The 19447-nt window shown below is 38.5% G+C and overlaps 1 protein-coding gene across 4 annotated transcripts in view; it reads left to right on the top strand.

Moving 5' to 3' along the window:
• LOC127951780 (protein sidekick-1) overlaps positions 1-19447 on the top strand; it is a 285662-nt gene that overhangs the window by 158338 nt on the left and 107877 nt on the right. For all 4 annotated transcript variants that reach the window (XM_052549813.1, XM_052549814.1, XM_052549816.1 and 1 more), the window contains exon 5: positions 13394-13527. In XM_052549813.1, coding sequence (XP_052405773.1) covers positions 13394-13527 — 134 coding nt within the window. The remainder of the gene's footprint in view (positions 1-13393; positions 13528-19447) is intronic.

The raw sequence follows: 19447 nt of genomic DNA on the forward strand, positions 1-19447 counted from the left end.
TATATGTGATATGATTTCAAACAGCAAACAGCACAACATAAAACTTTTCATAAAACATCAGTATTTTTTTTAGATGCTAGAATTTTAATACGTAGAACCTGTTTTTTTTAAAGGATTGAATTTCCAATGGAATTTTCTTTTCTTTGATGGGAATGTTTTACAGAAACAATCCAATGTTTAAATTTTCATGTCAAAGATGCTGAGGTGATCTGCTGTAAGAAACTGTTGGTATGTTTTTGATGGATGAGACCATTGTGGATTGTGGACCCCTTGGTTACCCCTGTGGTTTTTATGGATGTGGATAAGACTCATCCGCAGGATTGTAACTTTAAAAATGGATTTGTTAGTGAGTAGCTGTCCATTTTTTTAATACATAAATAAATAAGCTAAAAATAGTTATTGTTTTTCTCTATGCAGCTGCTTTAAAGGTGTTTTGCGTTAACATTCCTGTCCAGAAATGGGCTCTCTCATCAGCAACAGAAAAGCAGTTGAGCTTGGCCACTTATACCACAGGCCATCATATTGCAATTTTAATGGGTTTCAATGGGACCAGCACCAGGTTGTTAGAGTGAATTTGCAGGGTACCACCGCCTAAAATAATCCCAGGCTTGTCTGTGACCTGATCCCAGCATGGCCCTAAAACCAGGCCAGTTCACCCCATGCAGCAAAAAACAAACAAATAAAAACCCCTTAGCTTTGAATTTCTGAGCTGGATAGACTGGTGTATGCCAGACAGTACGCCAGACGACCGCTGTGGTGTTTTCAGGGGTCAGTGCTAATGCAGTTTGTTTTATTTGACTTGATTTTTATCAAACTAAAGACACTTATTTTTGTGAAATGCATTTTTTTTTACATGTTTTACTCGGAGAGCGTAATGTTCTATACTTCTTTATCATTTGGCAATTACGGAACACAATAATTAAGGCAATATTTTTACTTATTTACTTACTTTTAGATTTATCTTAAGTTTAACTTAAGTTTTTCTTAAGTATCTTAAATAAGTTATGCATAAAATTGCAGTGTGTAAGCTGTGCATAAAATATCAAATACTTAATTTAGTAGCTTATTCAGTTGATCTATTTTATTATTTATTTGTTTTCATTTGTTTCCTTTTTACATTTAATTTTATTTCACCAAATTGGCTGTGAATTTTGTGCCAGTATGGTGCTTGAAATCATGAAATCATATATCTGAAAATGTTATTATTGACATGCAGAAATTTGAATTAATATGAACAGTAAAAGTACAAGAAAAGTTTTTAATCCAAAAATACTGTTTAAATACATTTTTTACAACTGACTATAAGTGTATTTATGCAATATACAGGCCCTATGAGTGATTAAGTTGTCGAACATTTTGAACATTGGTGGCTGTGACAGTCAGATGGCAATTGCTATTAAAACGGCTGACCTGCCATTTATAAACATTAGGTAGATTTAAAATAACATAATATTTTTCCAATTATAGTGTTCCCCTACTCTGTATATCCATATAATAAACATTTTATGCTTTTGCTTTTGCCTTTTTTTTTTTTTTTTTTGTGAATTCTGTGTACATATTGTCTAAAATAAAAGTTAATTGCATTGCAGCAAGTTGTATACATCTTATTTGGTGTAACTAAAGTATGTCTAAATCTGCATTGTACCAGCCAAGAGCCACCCTGTTCTCTAGATATAGTTAGGGTTAGGGTTAGGGTTAGGTATTGGCATCATAAAAAAAAAAAAAAAAAAAACATATAGATCAACCACACCAGCAAATCTGCTTTCTAATACAAATTTATCATGTTTCGTTGGCCATCAGAGGTTTGATGTTTTCCAGCTTTCAACAAAACTATTTGACTGTCATATATTAATAGAGACTAATGGGCTGCATAGAAAAAGCCTAAGGTAGCCAGAGAGGCTCTTTAGAGGAATGGCCTTTTGGCTCCTCGTACATTAAGGCGAGTCTTTGAGGGGTAGTTGAGTTGAGGTGCTATAATTATTGCAGAGAAATGGTAATTACTCAAAGTAAAGAGGGCGTTTGTGCTGACGAGTGTGACTGTGTGGCTTTGGAGAGATCTACTCTATTCTTTGAGCGAAAGAGTTGCTGGAGTGGATTATTCCTCTCTTTGAAACAAGGGGAAGTTAAGAAATGAGGACATATTCAAGTGATTTCAAGACGGATTCCACCAGTGACGAGAAGCCATCGTGAAGTGACTTTACATTGCTGACTGAGAGTATCAAGTTATTTCAGCTCATTGCACTAGGTTGGGTTTGTTTTAGTGTAAACGAGATCAGGTTTCATATTTTACAGTATGTTTTTTAAGATGGTGTATAGTGTGGACATTTTATTATTATTATTTTCCCATATAAATATACTTTTAAGACCACATTTCTCTGACAGAGCTATATTTTCTTTAATTAGACGTTCGCAGTCAAATAACATCCAGGATCACTCACATGGTACAATGCTGAAGTGTTGAAAACACATTTCACAAGTTCATTAACATTCATGAAAATGAATTCTCTTCTCCCCAAGAGCAGACCATTTATATTATCTATCATTACTCATGATACCAAGAAGCTAATTAACTACCATGGTCTATGTAGCTCCATTTCTGCAAAGTCAGGTTGTGTAAAGAAATAATTTTCCAATTTAATTTAAGAGGGAAAAGGGGAATACTTAAAGACTGAGTTTTGTATAAGGGGAAGTCGTGGCCTAGTGGTTAGAGAGTTTGACTCCTAACCCTAGGGTTGTGGGTTTGAGTCTCGGGCCAGCAATCACATGACTGAGGTGCCCTTGAGAACTTTTCCCCGGGTGCCACAACATAAATGGCTGGCCACTGCTCTGGGTGTGTGTTCACTGCTCTGTGTGTGTGCACTTTGGATGGGTTAAATGTAGAGCTTGAATTCTGAGTATGGGTTTAAATATATATATATATATATATATATATATATATATATATATATATATATATATATATATATAATTTGTAAATTATTTATTTATTTATTGACATTTTGGATTTCAGAGTTGCCGTTCTGTTTATTATTAGTTTTCTGTATAAATTCTGTTCCAAAGGCTTGTCAAGTCTCACAGATGGAAAATCGGTAGGTTAAATTATTATCGAGCAAATCATTTTAATCAGGGCTTGGAAGTCGTCCATAATGAATTACGCTGAAAGTCTTTGAAATGTCAGCTAGCACTTGAAGCCCCAGAGCAGACGGGTGCGCTGCATCGTGACCCACACAGGCTGCTGGGTTACTTAAGGAGCTGCTTGGGACCTGCCAGCAAACCTGGTTGCCTAGCAACATCACTAATTCCCTTAATGAGGACAATTTTCATTGGGTGACTCCAAGGAAATTAGGGTTTAAATGTATACATTGTGCTATAGCAAATCTCTCAATTTTGAAGGGGCCAGTAGTGTTTATATATATGTATATATATGTTATATATATGTAGTCTTTGTGAATTTCTCAGTTAAGTAAATAAGTTAGTGCTTCAAGTATTTAAAGCAATTATCCAATTATATAGATTAAAGCATGAAACTTGCATTTATTAAGCTAAAAACCTCCACTATATTAGAAAGTCATAAAATTATGTTTTATTATTTTTTATATATTTCACTCTTTAACATCAATACCCTTTAAAAAATATTTTTCAATGTTGTAAAAAAAAGATGCTGTCAAAATTTTGTTTAAAGTTTCCTGTTTTCCTGTTTTTAAGTAAATCCTATACCCTTTTGTCCAGTATAATTATATATACATAAAATTTCTCCATTTCTCCTCATGTGTCAGGCTGGAAGACAGTTCATCTGCTTTAGGTTTTGAAGTGTGCTTCATCTTACAGTGTATAACAGCATTAAAATGGACGTTGGACTGGTTTCTTTCTAGCCTTCTGCTTCAGAACTTTGTAGAGGACTACGAGAGAGCTCGTTGACATGGTTGAGGCTGCTGGGATCCACATATATCACCCACAGAAAGCAAAAGTGGCATCAGGAGACCAGAGGGCAAGCACTCCAAAACCTTGTTCATCAAAGAGAATAGTGCATACTATCTTTTCTTCTGGTGCAAAGTCTCACAACAACACAGCCTTCACATTTCTGATGAGGCACGTCTCGTCTCATTATTTAGTCACAGTGTTGTTGCGAACTCTGACACAACAAAGATGCCTCCCTGCCTTTGTACTACTGTCACTCTGTCTACATCCCAAAGCTAGCTGACAGTCTCAGGACCCAAAGTCACAGTTGTCCCGATCACAGTCTGTCCACCGTGTCACAAAAATTCCCAAAAATGTGGCTGAGGAAAGAAAGCAAGATCATATCTATACTTTTCGCATTCACTAGGACTTTTTTTGGTTCGTTTAGTTTGATTGACAGTAATACTCAGCTTCTTCTGTCTAAAGTATAAGACGGGCCCATCCCTTCCCTTACAGCTATAAAGAAGCTTTTATAGCTGCCTTCCCAGTGAACTAGTAAACTTTGCCCGATAGTTTTTTCCTCCAGCACTATTTGAGTTTATATTTCACTCATTGTATCTGTAATGGTGCTGTGCAGCTTTCACAGACCCTACAAAATGGAAAGAAAGATGCGTAAGTGACTGTACAGGAGGCATTTGCATAGTTTTTTTTTGCTGCAGGATACAGTTCTTACCTATTCTGTTTGAGTAGTGGTTTTGTTCTAGTGCACATTTACCAAAATTGTATTAATTTTCAGGCCATGCATCCTCTGAGAATTGAACCCTTGACCTTGTCATCACAGGCTCTATCCGTTAAGCTTCAGTAAGAAAGTTTGATTCTGCTCTTGATTTTTGAGGAAGGCCGACTTCCTTCAGAATTACACTCCAGCCTACTCCAAGATTGACCTGACTGGAAGTCTCTAGTAAGTTAAGATGAAAGCGGATGCCCTCCTGAAGAACAGTGTGCATTTACTACTAAATTATGACCATATTTTTTACTGCTAAACTATATTTAAAAATGTGTTTGGCATGTACATGATAATGATGCATCATCCAGTAAACTACTATAAGGGGAAATAAATGGATGCATTTGCTAATTTAGTTTTAATGCACAAAATGGAAAATCATCAAAGGAGGCCATCCTGCACAACTGGGATAGGATAACCATGTGACATTTATAATGATTTATTTATTCATTTTTAAACATTTATGTGGAATAATAATGTTCTGTGTGAATGCATGAATTTTGACTCTAGTTATAATGATGATAATTGTATATTTTATATCCTATATTTATTAATAGAACAGTTGTCATAATAAAAATAAAAAAACTGTGAATTTTGATGGAATGTTTCTGCTGAGGGCCATAATGAATAATGTATTCCATAAATAACTCCACGCACCATGAATTATAAATAATTATTAAATAATACATTTAAAAACAAGTCAAGGGTCAAACTTAGACTTACATCTACCTTAGATTAAAAAAACCTTAGAAACCTTTTACCTTAGAAAAAAAAATGTGCTGCTTATTAATAGTTAGTAAGGTAGTTGTTAAGTTTAAGTATTGGGTAGGATTAGGGATTTAGAATATGCTCATGCAGAATATGTGCTTTATAATTACTAATAAACAGCCAATATGTTAATAATAGTTGCATTCTTAATTAGCTTAATCAGACCTTAATTAGTTGGTTCAGGAGTGCTAGGAGTGAAACTGTGCAGGAACATATCCCTCCAGGACCAGGATTGGACACCTTTGGGATACAGGAACCATTCATTTCCTCACATTCTCTTGAATGATCCAACAAAACATCACCTGTCTTGCCCTGACTTGCATTCTCCCCAACTGCATTGGTTCATTTATTTATTCTCTCTCTGTCTCTCGGCACAAAAGCAACAATTGGTTTAATCTTGTGTTTGGTACTGTCGAGCCCCCGGTACATGCCAGGGCTCTATTATATAGTAGAATAGCATGGAACAAAGAGAATGAGAGGAAGTGAAAGCCCACATGGGTGCAGCGCTGTTTATTTATCTCTCATAGTTCGGCTGCTCTGCTGAGGTGTTCGGTAACCCTCACCCTGAAGGTATGCAATGCAGCTAATGAAAAAGACTTGGCGGTTTTTGATCCAGTAAAGGAGGCTATTTATTTCATTTCTATGGGGGTGGAATAAAAAGTATATGCATTAAAAGTTAGCTTCCTGGAGATAGTTCAAATCCCGGAGTTATGTGGTCTGCTGTGTTTGGCGCTGCGAGAGGCACGAAAAACCCATTTGATGTGTCTTGAAAGTTGTGTACGGATGCAATGCGTTCGGTTGCTTAGTCGAACTGTATTTTAAGCAGAACTTTATTAGATGCTGAGTTGAAGAGGTTGGAGTTTCGGTGAGAGCTTTACCCTGTATCATTTCCACAGTCTTCAATATTTAAAGTGAGAAACTATCTTGTTTGGACCTCTTTTCACCATTTTCTAAACCTTACGGAAATATCCCTTCAGCCTCGTTTATAATTGATTGTCTGTATTGATGCGAACCTGAATATTTCATTGAAGGAAACTAAAGGAGATCCTTCAGCTCAGCTCTGCAGCTTGGCTGGCCTCAGATAATGATTAGCGAGATGTTTAGATTTGTCTGCCATCCTCTAACACAAAGTGTTAGATGTTAATGCATAATTAACTCTTTTTTTTTATTATAGCAGCCGAGGAAATGGCAGCTTTTACTTAGACATTATGAACAGTATTAGAAGTTAGAAAATTGGCTATGGATTGGCTAGCAGGGATGTGTGGAGAAGCAAACAAGGTTATTTTTCACCATGAAACAAAAGCAGATTCATGTAAAACATCGCTTAAAGACAGATTCTGCAAGCACTAAAGTGCTCCTGCCAAAAACATGCAAGCTTTGCATTTTAAACAGACTCTGACAAGATTCTTTACACGCACCGATTTAGGAATACTAGTGATATCTCAATATCACCCACACTTATGTTGCTTTAACAGAAGAGGTTTTGAAGCAGACTTATATGTGATTAAAAATACAATTTAATTCTTGTGAAAGCCAATGTAAGGGTTGTATGTCATTCAGAATTAAACTGGGATTAAATTACATTTTAATTTAAATGTTGTCAAACAGTATTCAGAATAGTATTTGAAATTTGAATATAAAAACGTAGGATTCAAATCAACTGAAATTCAAACAAATATATGCATTTTAAGATGAAATTGGCTCAAAGGCCTGAAAGTTTGAAGGTTTATCGTTTCTTAAAGAGCAATCGATTGGTAGACAGTTAGAACGGTAGATTTAGAATTGAACTGCAATCAAACTGAACTGCACTATGATTTTGTGTTAATTTGATTGATTATGTATATTGTGTTTCCAGGAGCCCCATGCAAGTTTTCTGTGGTTCTGGCCAACACCGCACAGAGCAGCGGGGACGGTTGAATTTGGGTTCTGAAAGGCCATTAGTCATGATTCCCGTGGTCATAGGGTTGAGTTGGGCTGAGGGATGGATGAGGCAGCAGGCTTATCTTCACTTGTACATCTCAGCCTACAAATGACCAGCACATTCATCACAGAGGAGACTGCAGTAGACTGTTGCTTTTAATGGATATTAAGGAAGCAGACGCTAGAACCGCTAGAACTGTGGCCTGGATATGGTCTGGCAGAGAGATTTTCTGCTGTCATTGCATTCACACCATTGATCATCTGGGCTCAGCTCCATCGTGTTTGTGTGAAAGTGTCTCAGTGTGCTGTGATACATAGCAATGTAGGAGAGAGAGAAGAGAACAGACATCAGTGCACTTCTTGTCTCTGTCTCTGTCTTCTCTCATCTATTGTTATCTTGCCTTGTCTCTTAGCACTTCTTCTCATTTCCTTTCAAATAATCAAGTACTAATAAATAAGTTTTGTTTACTTTGGCCCATTTTTTTCCTGATCTGGTGTTTTTGTGTCATGTCTACCTTCTTTTGTCATCTAAATTTGTGTCCACCCCTCCTTTCTCTTCTCTTCTCTTCTCTTCTCTTCTCTTCTCTTCTCTTCTCTTCTCTTCTCTTCTCTTCTCTTCTCCTCTCTTCTCTTCTCTTCTCTTCTCTTCTCTTCTCTTCTCTTCTTTTACTCTTCTCATTTCTTCATCTTATCTTCTTTAATCTTTTTTCTCATTTTGTCCCCATTTTGTTCATTTCTCACTTTATACTTCCCTCTGAACACTTTCTACACTATAAAAATTGGTAGGGAACAGAATTTGGAAGCAGACAGTCTGTTCTGTTTAGTTGTGAGGGGTCAGGTTGAAGGGACAGGCAGATTTGGGGATGTTCTCTCTTTTAGTTTGGGTTAAATTCCATAGAGAACACACAGGGAGGTCTGGGCTTCTGGTTCAGCGGCTTTCAGAGAAGCTGTGCTTCATCTGAACTTTGTACGTGTTTCAGGGACACGCTTGTCTCCGCTCAGAGCACGGCAGGGGAAAAGGCTCGACTCATGCCCGCCGACCACCTTAGGCATCTGAGCCCGAAACCAGAAAATTGCCATGACCTGATTTCATTCACTTTGAGCATTTATTCGTTTGATCCTGGGGCTAAATGGGAAAAGCAGACATAGTGTCACTTTCTATGGCCTCCTGAAGCTACTTTTCCAAGTTCTTTTACTGCTTTATAGTCTCACATAAACAGACATTTGCACTTGTCTTTTGTGCTCAGACCCACAGCATATTTTCTGGCATGATAGTTTGCCTAAATTTTTACTTTAAGATAGACTTTGATCTCTTCTTTTGTAGCATCACTCAGAGGCACACACCGCGCAGACGACATATTCCATGATTCCAACATAATTCCGGGTCACGATGCCTCAGGGCAGCAGTGCTTGTGTTTCTCTGCCTGCTCCCCGGGCGTCAGTGCGGTAAGCTTTTCTGTCCTCAGATGTGGGTGGGAGAAAGTTTTCCAAGGCCCAAGAGCATCATAAATCAAAACGCAACGTCAGATCCACACAGCTGGGCTCCCAGGAACTAGGAGCACAATATGAGTTGTTGACATTTTAATTACTTTGTCGTACATCTCAGACTGGTAAGCCTATTTTGAGAGCGTAATTTATGGCAGTAAATGAAAACAAATATTCTCTAAACCATCTTTCTGAAAGCCAGTTCTTGCCATGTTGATTAATGTAATATCTCTCCAGCGGTCTGTCCAGTGCCCTAGAGAATTAGGTTCTGGCCTCTCTCCGGCGTGCACACATTTTGTTACAATTCAGAGGCTTTTGGATGCGAACAAACACTGAAACGTCAGGTAAACAATATACAAAAACTCTCAGAAAGTAATTCATCTTCAATTATGCCTATGACTTTTTTCCCTCAGAAAAGTCCTTTTTCTTTTAGTTTTCCAAATAGAGATGATAAAAATATTAAGGAGTGATTGTCAGAGCGTATCTCAGCAAATTGATCTTTAGATTTGATTCGCATTTATTGAAAATGGCTGGACCGGTTAAATTGGTGATTTTTAGCCTGGTGGGATGCACAGCCTTTTGAACAAATCGAAACCGTCGTCCACTTTGAATATTTAGATTACCTGGGCTTCCCGGCACCTTTCCTAAGTGGATTAACATTTCGCGTGGCTCCCAACCTGCATTTTTAATACATTGTGGGCTGATATCAAAGAGTCCTCGGGGATCAGAAACAAGCATTCCCATTATCTTTCCTGCTGTGCTTTGTTTACCAAACCGCGAGCAGAGGCCATTCATCTAGACAATTGTAATGGAATCCAAACTAGCTGGACTAATCATAAAATCACTTTATACACAGGTCGCATCGATTCAGCTCGCAGCATAAACCAGGTAACCACTCGTGCCCCCGCACTCTCCATTGGCAGCGTTACACACACCAAGATCACACATGCTGCCATTAGGCCCTTAAATCATCATGCAGGTGAGCTGTTTATGTACACATAGGTTCGGAGCCTCAGATGCTTGCCAAGTCATTTCAGCCGATGCATATTTAATAATTAAAAGTCCATCAAGGCGGGCCGCTCTGACCTTTCAAAGCCGCCACTGACATCTGTGAAGGGTGCCTTTATTTCCCAGATGCAGCCCAGGCCGGATCCGCAGCCAGGTGTCAGGGTGCAGACAGCGATGTAATGCATCCTCATCAGCGGCCGCCAATCTCCCTCCCTCGCCGAACCCCCTCCCCAGCTAAACGCCAACTTTTGATGGATCTCTTTATGTTAATCTGCACTTAATCATGAAACAGCAAACGGAGAACTAAGCAGAACCGAAGCTCGCTCTAATTACACGTCAATATTGCTCGCCACGGAAGCGCAGACAGCCCTCTTGTTCCTTACTTCTGCTGCATTTATTTTTGGTTTTTGTCTATTTGCAAACGTCTCTGCGACTTGACAGTCTTTTGTAGGGATCTGTCTTGGAAATTTGTAATGACTGCGGTGCTTGTACTCGCGGCGTGTAGGAAGACGCTACAGGTCCCCCGGAGCCGAAAAACTAATCATAAGTTTCAAAGCATCCCGAGTCGTGCTCTGCCTCTCAAGGGCTTCTTCGCTGTGGTCACGCCTGAGCAGAAAATCTCTTAGACAGCAGTGATGTGTAATTGAGGATGTCATCAATTAATCAGAAAAACGAGGGAGGAGAAAGACTATGCATGAGGAGTAGGAGTCAGGGCTGGAGATACGCAATCCGTACCTGCTTTCATCTAAAGAAATGAATAGAAAACAATTCCATCCAGCCTACGTGGAGTCGTGGGTTATCATAGCGCCATGTTCTCGGCTGGTTTGAGATGGTAATTTTGCCTTAAAGAGGCCCAGGGAAACTGACACCTGAATAAATTGGCAGTGATACACATCTGCCACTTAGTGTCTTTGTTAAAAACTTAGCATTGGTGGATGAAGTATGACGTGCTCTGATTAATCATTAGCGTGATTGCATCAGCTCTGACTTCAGTCTACCAGTGTCTGAATAATCTAAAGATGTATTAAAGGTATAGTTCACTAGAAATACAAATTTGACCATCATTTACTCACCTTTGTGTTGGTCAAAGCCTGTTTGACTTTCTTTTTTTCTGTGAAACACAAAAAGAAAAGAAAATACTGGTTGTTTTTTATGTGTTTGTGTGTGTGTGTGTGTGTGTGTGTGTGTATGTATTAGGGGTGTAACGGTTCACAAAATTCACGGTTCGGTTCGATACGATACACTGATGTCACGGTTCGGTTCGGTTCGGTTCGATACGTTTTAGATACAGCAAAATGTAAAAACATCTCAACTTTTCAGAATGCCGCAAGCGCACCGCGGGTCATGTGACAAGAACCAACCAATCAGCTTCATCCTTTCCCGTAACAACGTTGAGAGCTCAGCCAAGATGAAGGAACAGCTGATCATAGTTGTATATGGATTGCAATTTTGAAATAAATTCAGTAGCAGAGCTACTGCAAGCGATTTTTAGAGCTGCAAATCCATTTATCCTTCGCTGAAATTTCCGCGTCTCATGGAGAGAGCACGTCATTGTTGCTTAGCAAAGACAGACGCCTCAGGAGAAAGACGCGCTTAGCGTTTTCCATGCGTTTTTAGGCACGATATGTGAACGGCCCCTAAGGCGCTCGCTCACTCAGCACGCGCTGAAGGCTCGTTGCAAAATGTCTAATGCATATAACAGACCAGAAATATAAGATCCTAAAATAACCAACAGGTCTGGTGTTTGGGTTGGATTCCCTGTAAGCTATAGTTTCTAAATGCTGCAGGGATAGTTTGCTGCGTGCATGTTTCTCCTTTTTTTCGTCTTTTCCCAGATAGTACTGACGCATATATCCCAGATATTCCCGCTGGTTTTTTTTTTTTTTTTTTTTTGTAATCCCGCTGGTGTACCCTGTCATGTTGCAGATGCGACATACCGTTGTTTTTTTATCCACCACTCTCTTGCCATCACCATTATAGCTTAAAGGGAATCCAAAGTGCACCCAAACACCAGACCTGTTGGTTATTGGAGGATCTTCTCATTTCTAGTCTGTTAAACGCATTGGCTATTTTGCAACGAGCCTTCAGCGTGTACTGAGTGAGCGAGCGCCTGCTGAGTAGCCTAACATAAACATATAAGATGGTGTTTTTTTCTTCTTCGGGAGTGTCAGGGGCGTTGCCTGTTACGTTGTTTGGGTTATTGGGCTACCTTGTTGAACGCATATCATTATATTTCTTTCTCTCTCTTTTTTTTTTTTTTTCAAATATAATTAATTACTCCAACGAACCGTTCGGTATACATAATGCGTACCGCGTACCGAACCGAAAGCGTCGTACCGAACGGTTCAATACGAATACGCGTATCGTTACACCCCTAGTATGTATGTATGTATGTAATTCTATATATATATATATATATATATATATATATATATATATATAGAATTATTAGGGGAAAAGAGCTTTCAGAGATCACTTAAGGTCACAGAATCTCTATAAAAGTATTCTGAAAGTCCAAAATTTATGTTGTAATACAATAAAACCTTTTGCTTACAGAGAGTTTTTTGTGAAATGAATCAAATGATTTGCTCTTTGAAAAAAGTAAACTCAAAATAATTGGTAACACTTTAGTATAGGGTCCAATTCACACTAATAACTAGTTGCTTATTAGCATGTATATTATTAACATATTGGCTGTTTATTAGTGCTTATAAAGTACATTTAATGCATGACATCTATAATCCTACCCAGTACCCTAAATTTAACAACTACCTTATAAACTATTAATAAGCAGCAAATAAGAAGTTAATTGAGGCAAAAGTCATAGTTAATGATTCGTTAATAGTGAGAATTGGACCCTAAAATAAAGTGTGACCAAATAATCTTTTTGTGTGTGTCTCTGTGTGCTACTGTTCACAATTTTTTAATTGAAAATTCAGTAAAATCGTGAACTATTATTGCAATTTAATTCAACTGTTTTCTGTTTTAATATTTAAAATATAATTCACTCCAGCATTACTCCAGTCTTCAGTGTTACATGATCCTTTGAAATTATTATTAATGATTTATTTTTTTTAACTCATTATTATCACAGTTGAAACATTTGTTTGTACCTTTATGAGCATTCTATGGACTTTTTTCAGTGAATTATTCCTATTTCACTTTTCTCCAAGTCTGGGTTTCAACAAACAGCTCCCTCACTTAGATACTCGCCTGTAGGTTTATTCCCACCAACAGCGGTATTTCTGTCTGTAATGACCCTTACCGCTCATTGATTCTCAGCTTGTGTCAGAATGAGGGATCAGGTACATTGAAAATGCGCTGGGCCCCATGAAATTCCTCCATGCCAGTCAAACCCAGGGCACAATGAGTTCACAGCAAAGCTAGTTTTATGAACCCAATATACATCAGTTGAGCACTAATTAAAATGCTGTCACTCTATTGCGGTAGAGGAATTTGTTAGGCTACCAGACTAATTGTCAATAATGGTTTAACATAGCTGTAGTTCATTTGCTTTGTTACTCTCCACAGAGCCATAACGTTGGAGAACCAGCTAGTGGTGCTCGCCACGGCAGCAGCGGACGCCGGGAGGTACTACGTACAAGCTGTTAATGAGAAGAATGGGGAAAACAAGTCAAGCCCATCCATTTACCTGAATGTGGCAGGTAAGTTGAGAGGGGGATGAATCTCATTAGATCATTTCTATTACCCTGCAGCTAATGTCACATGGCCAGCCAATGATGCAGCCCAGACAGAACTATCGACCAGACGTGGGAATTATGGCCTTCAGTTTGTCTGCTCCCACTTTTGTTTTTGCCCACGTGTTGTAGGTGCAGTTTAACACGCTCACATCATAAGCCTGTAGGCCGGCATGCAGATGTGAGGTACCTGTAATTTCCACTCCCTCAGGGGGCCGTTTAATGCGGTGCATTCATCAGAGAGGAAGGCCATCAGTGGAATGACACACAGAATCTGTTTGTTCCAGTGACACACTTGGATCTGCTAGCTGAACGTTGTTTGGTTGCTGCTGTCGTAGCTGCTTTGGCAGATGCTACTGAGGGTTTCCGTATTTCACAATTCCAATGTGCACATCCCATTCATACTTACACAGCCAGTGGGAATCCCTCAAAAATGTATTTAGTATGAAAGTTAGATCTGGTTTGATCAAATTAATTTTGGATTTAATCAGTTTACTTACTTGTGCATAACTGTTATCTATGTAATGTGTAAAAAAAAACAATGTTAATGTTTTAGGGTTAATTTGTTTGTTTTTATACAAAACAGTTAGAAATTTTAATATCAACCATGTATTAGTTACTGAGCATAACACAATAATTTACTTATTGGCAAAATCCAGAATTTGACTGTAATGCAGTCTTGGCAATGGCAATGATTCCTTCAACAGACTGTGGGTTACATCATTGACCTCTGGGAAACGGCAGTGAGCTAGAATTTGATGTGAGATGAAAGAACATGGAACTAGCATTATTTTTTCAATACTAGATGAAACCAACTTGATGATTTGAAGAGTATAAATGAGCAGGAGGCTCGAGGCCGCTAATAAAAAAAAGCCTGGCACTGAGCTTCTACACCAACTGCAGAGTTAATAATTCAATTGAATTATGAGTTTTAATATCCTTATGAATGACGTGCATTTAAACTAGTCTTCTGTAAAAGCCTTTAACTCGGTTCTCTCTTCATTTGCTTTTCAACTGCTCCGGTTTTCAGATTATCACATGAGATGATTAGCATTGAATCTGTGAATGTGGTACAGATAACGTACAATTGCATTCATCGTAATGAGCGTGTATCAGTGTGTATAGCTCTGTCAGAACCGGGGATTTGTTAGGTTGCAATGATACTTTTTTGGACGCTGTTGAAATGAAGCAGTTAATTAATTTCCCCATTGAAGTGCTAATTCTCCTGATATTTGAGGAACAATAGAGCTGAGCCCAGATGAAGGGGTCTATCTTCATTTGACTGCACTGTGGCATTTATACCCAGTATCTCATTCTACTCTTCACTTTCTCAGGAAGTAAACACGGAACGACAGACAGCAAAATAAAGAGTATCCAGTGGGAAGCAGCCCCCTTGAAACCCTTTTTAGTTACACTTGCAGACAGCAGATGAAAGCTTCTACTGCCCTTAATGTGCCTTAAGTACAATTCAAATGTCAAGAATGCCCTTGTGGCATTTCCTGCTTTTCAAAAATTAGCCAGCATTCACCTCAGAGCTGCAAGGCAAGTGCTATGAACGAAGCGAAGAATAATGACCTTTGAATAACCATGGCCTTGGTCTTATTGTAATTAGCTGTGCTATCTTGCTAAGACCAGTGTCAAATCTCTGTGTGTTCATGTAGAGGTTTTTAAGGGCCACTGTGAATAAATTTATTTTTAATTTCAGAGGCAAGATAGTCACATTGGTTTGTATACATTTTATTCATATTCAAAACGATGTGAACATTACGGTGCACTAAACAGTGTTTGTTTCATTACTTGAAGCCAGAAGGCACTCTTGCGCAGAGTCTTCAAAATAATTCATAGACATAATAATGACTTATGACATGCCAGGAAATCCCTAATATGGACAAAGGCATCCAATTATCATTGTAGATAAAATGAATAAAAAGCAACGTTTTGACTGTTGAAATGTAAATACAGTAAATACACGATTGTGACAATACTCTATATGGTTTAAATGTGTTTTTCCAAGTCATCTCCAGGTAATGAATAAATAAAGTATATGAATAATGCAGTGCTAATTGACACGTCATTTATTATATTAATGTATTTTCTGCCTTATTTGGTGATAAAAATGGAAAATTGTGAGTAGTATATAGGCTAAACCAATCATAAAATTCTCATTAGGAATTAAATGATCAATTAAAAGTCAAGAGATAAGACATTTTTATCATTTTTTTCTTTCTTTCCTTTCACCCAGAACATTAGCTATATTAGCATCCACGTTTATTATAAGTACACACTGCAGTTTTGTCATTTACCCCTGCTCAATCTGTGGATTCTGACTGAATGTCAGTGATCATCAGCTGGAAAAAATGTTCTTAAAATGTAGTTTTATTGTTATAGTTATAGTTGTGGTAGTTGGTAGTTTTTTCTGCAGTAAAGTCTAAAAGTAATTCCAACTTTCCTCATTCCTCTAGGTCGTTATTGTTATAGCTGTAGTCTAAGTGTCCCAATTATCTTAAAATTAGAAAGATCATTAAAACTTTATAGTTATTGGTATAGTTATCATCCCTAGTGTGAATGGGCATTTAAGCCAATAAGCAAACACCCCTAGCAATCACGTGTCCACACACTGTCAACAATTTCCTAGCATCTTAGTGGCTAGTTTGAGAGTTTGTTCCTTACTTTATAGATTCATATTCTATTCAGAGGCATTTTTTCTTACCTTTTTACTTTTTCTTGCTTAAAGGTGATCATCCATCCAATCATAGACGAATTATTGTGCATCACACTGAAAAGCTTTTGTCAGATGCGACATGGATTCCATTTGGCGGCATCTCCCTCAGGCTCCATGCTGTCGCTCTTTCATTATTCCTCACACCTGGATTTAGAAAGGTCAGCCTGGTTGAATACGCCACCTTGGAGCATGTGATCATGGTTGATTAACTGATAACACTCAAGAGAGCATGCTGTTACAATTCAGTATTAAGAGTGGGACGTGATTTCAATGTGCCGATATAAAGGATCACCTTGAGAGTTGCTATTTTAACAGTGGCATTTTATGGAAATCATGTTGATTTCATCAGTAAGAGAAAAAAATATTCACTGATGCATTGTGATTTTTTCTCTTATGATTCTGGAGCAATCCAAAAAGATTCTTCTGCTACTTAAATAAGATATATTTCAAATATATTTGTATTCAGAATCTTTGCAAATCATTTTGGAATTGCATTGAAAAACGTATTAAAACTTGAGGGCCCTAACGATTCTAACACCTGCCCTTTACTAGGGGCTACATTTATTGGACCATATTGTCTTATAAACGTGTGGATGTGGTTCCTCTGATACAGATGATTTATCTGAATGTGGTCTGCCTGTCGTTCTGCCTGGCAAAGGCAGCATTTTAACTCTCACAGCAGCTTGATTTATTTGAAAGGAAATAGGCTTCGACTAACCAGCTCAGTCATTATTTGCCGTTACTAATGATCTCATTTGGAGGCAACCGTGTGCTTGGTTCTGTTTCATTTCTCCTGGCTGAAATAATAATCCACTATTTTAAAACAGAGCTGGCACTTCTGCAGAGATGTGTCCATTGTGTGATGTTTCAGTGTGGATAAATGACATTGAGTCTCACAGTCGAGATGCATGTCTACAGGTGGCTTTCCAGGTTTGCTTTCACACAGAATTTAGCATACATGTGCTCTGCATTCATAAAAATACATTACATAATAGGCACTTGACAGCAACATTGACATATGAATGCTGAAAAATTCTGAAGTACTTTGGTTTTGTTTGTCCAGTAAAAAATATTTTTCTTTCAAATAAATGTTGGTCTTTTAAACTTTTCATCCATAAAATAATTCTGAAAATTGCAATTGTCACAAAAATATTAAAGGTGCAATAGAATGCAAAAATCACTTTTATAAGGTGTTTGAACAGTTGTGTGGCAGCAGTGTGTGAAAACAACCAGCCTACAATGTTAAAAATCCACTTGCTCATTGTTTTATAATCCCAAAAAAATCATAAACAGTCTCTCCACATGAGCAGTTCCAGATTTGTGATGCTCTCTATCCTATTAGCATATACACAACCCTGAGTGAGAAGCTGCGGTCTGCCATTACGGTTCTCTTGCTGTAGTTGCTGGAGATACAATGTCAGCACCAAAGAGCCATGAAAAGTGTTATGTGTTGTGATGCGCCAATGAACATAGGAGTCCCCATAGACCTCTAAGGACACGGTGGTTAAATTTCATTTTCGAAGGAAATGTCCCAGAAAAAAAAAAACAGAAAAGTCCTATACTTTGTACTAATCTTTTGACGCCAGACTGCCTCACAAACGAGGGTCAGGTCATTGCTGGAGTTGAGCAGATTGCTTCTGAAAGAAGGAACGATACCAATGTTTCATGCGCAAACGTCCAGACTCCAGACAAAGTAAGCATCACGCATCATATTTAGTTTTCCAAAAGATTCTTGGCTCTCTGTAAGGTTAATGTTACTAAAGCTACTATTGTCTCTGCCTGTTTTCACTAATGCTGCCTTCAAGTGCTACCAGAATGATCGTGAATAGGAATGTGGTAGTTAAAAATTGCGTAAACCATAACACTGGTATGCCCACGAATATGAGCTCTTGAAGCTCCACACTCTTCTGAGAAGTGAGCAGGGTTGCCAGTTTTTCACAACAAAACCCACCCAATTGCTACTCAAAACTAGTCCAATTGCGTTTCGAGGGGGGTTCCCTGGTAAAAATCGCATTCAGGAGTGGAAAATCACTTTATTATGGGTTGATTCAACCTGCGGATATGAAAAGCAACCCGTGTTTCGAAAGGGAAAACCGCGGTCTTCGCAGCACTGGAAGGGAGGCAGGAGCACCAGCTCATTTTCATTTAAAAGGGACATAAACATAAGCGTTTTCACTCATGCTCAATTTCAGTGGAAATTTCAAGAAGCTATAAAAATTATCTGTGGGGTATTTTGAGATTAAACTTCACATACACACTCTGGGGACATCTGAGAACAATTTAAAATATTGTATCAATGCATTGTATGGCACCTTTAAGCAGATCAACTATTTTCAGTATCTGGTGTGACCACCGTTCGCCACAAGCAGTGCAACACATCTCCTTCTCATATAGTGGATCAGGCTGTTGAATGTGGCCTGTGGAATGTTGGTCCACTCCTCTGCAATGGCTGTGCGAAGTTTCTGGATATTGGCAGGAACTGGAGCAGCCCATTGTATACGCCGATCCAGAGCATCCCAAACATGCTCAATGGTAAGTATGCTGGCCATGCAAGAACTGGGATGTTTTCAACTACCAGGAATTGTGTACAGATTTTTGCAACATGGACCCATTCATTATCATGCTGCAACATGAGGTGATGATCGTGGATGATTGGTACAACAATGGGCCTCAGAATCTCGTCACGGTATCTCTATTCATTCAAAATGCCCTCAGTATAATGGATCTGTGTTCATTGTCCATAACATATGCCTGCCTATACCATAACCCCACTGCCACCATGAGCCACTTGATCAACAATGCTGACATCAGCAAACCACTCACCCACACAATGCCATACACGCTGTCTGCCATCTGCCTTCTACAGTGAAAACCGGGATTCATCCATGAAGAGAACACCTCTCCAAAGTGCCAGATGCCATCTAATGTGACCATTTGCCCACTCAAGTCAGTTACGACGACAAACTGCAGTCAGGTCGAGACCCCGATGAGGACAACGAGCAAGCAGATGAACTCCCCTGAGACGGTTTCTGGCAGTTTGTGCAGAAAATTTGTTGGTTATGCAAGTCGATTGTTGTAGCAGCTGTCTGGGTGGCTTTTCTCAGATGATCTTGAAGGTGAAGATGCTGAATGTGGAGGTCTTGGGCTGGTTAGGTGTGAGGTGGA

Source organism: Carassius gibelio, chromosome B3 (assembly GCF_023724105.1).
Source record: "Carassius gibelio isolate Cgi1373 ecotype wild population from Czech Republic chromosome B3, carGib1.2-hapl.c, whole genome shotgun sequence".
In the NCBI taxonomy this organism is placed as follows: Eukaryota; Metazoa; Chordata; class Actinopteri; order Cypriniformes; family Cyprinidae; genus Carassius; species Carassius gibelio.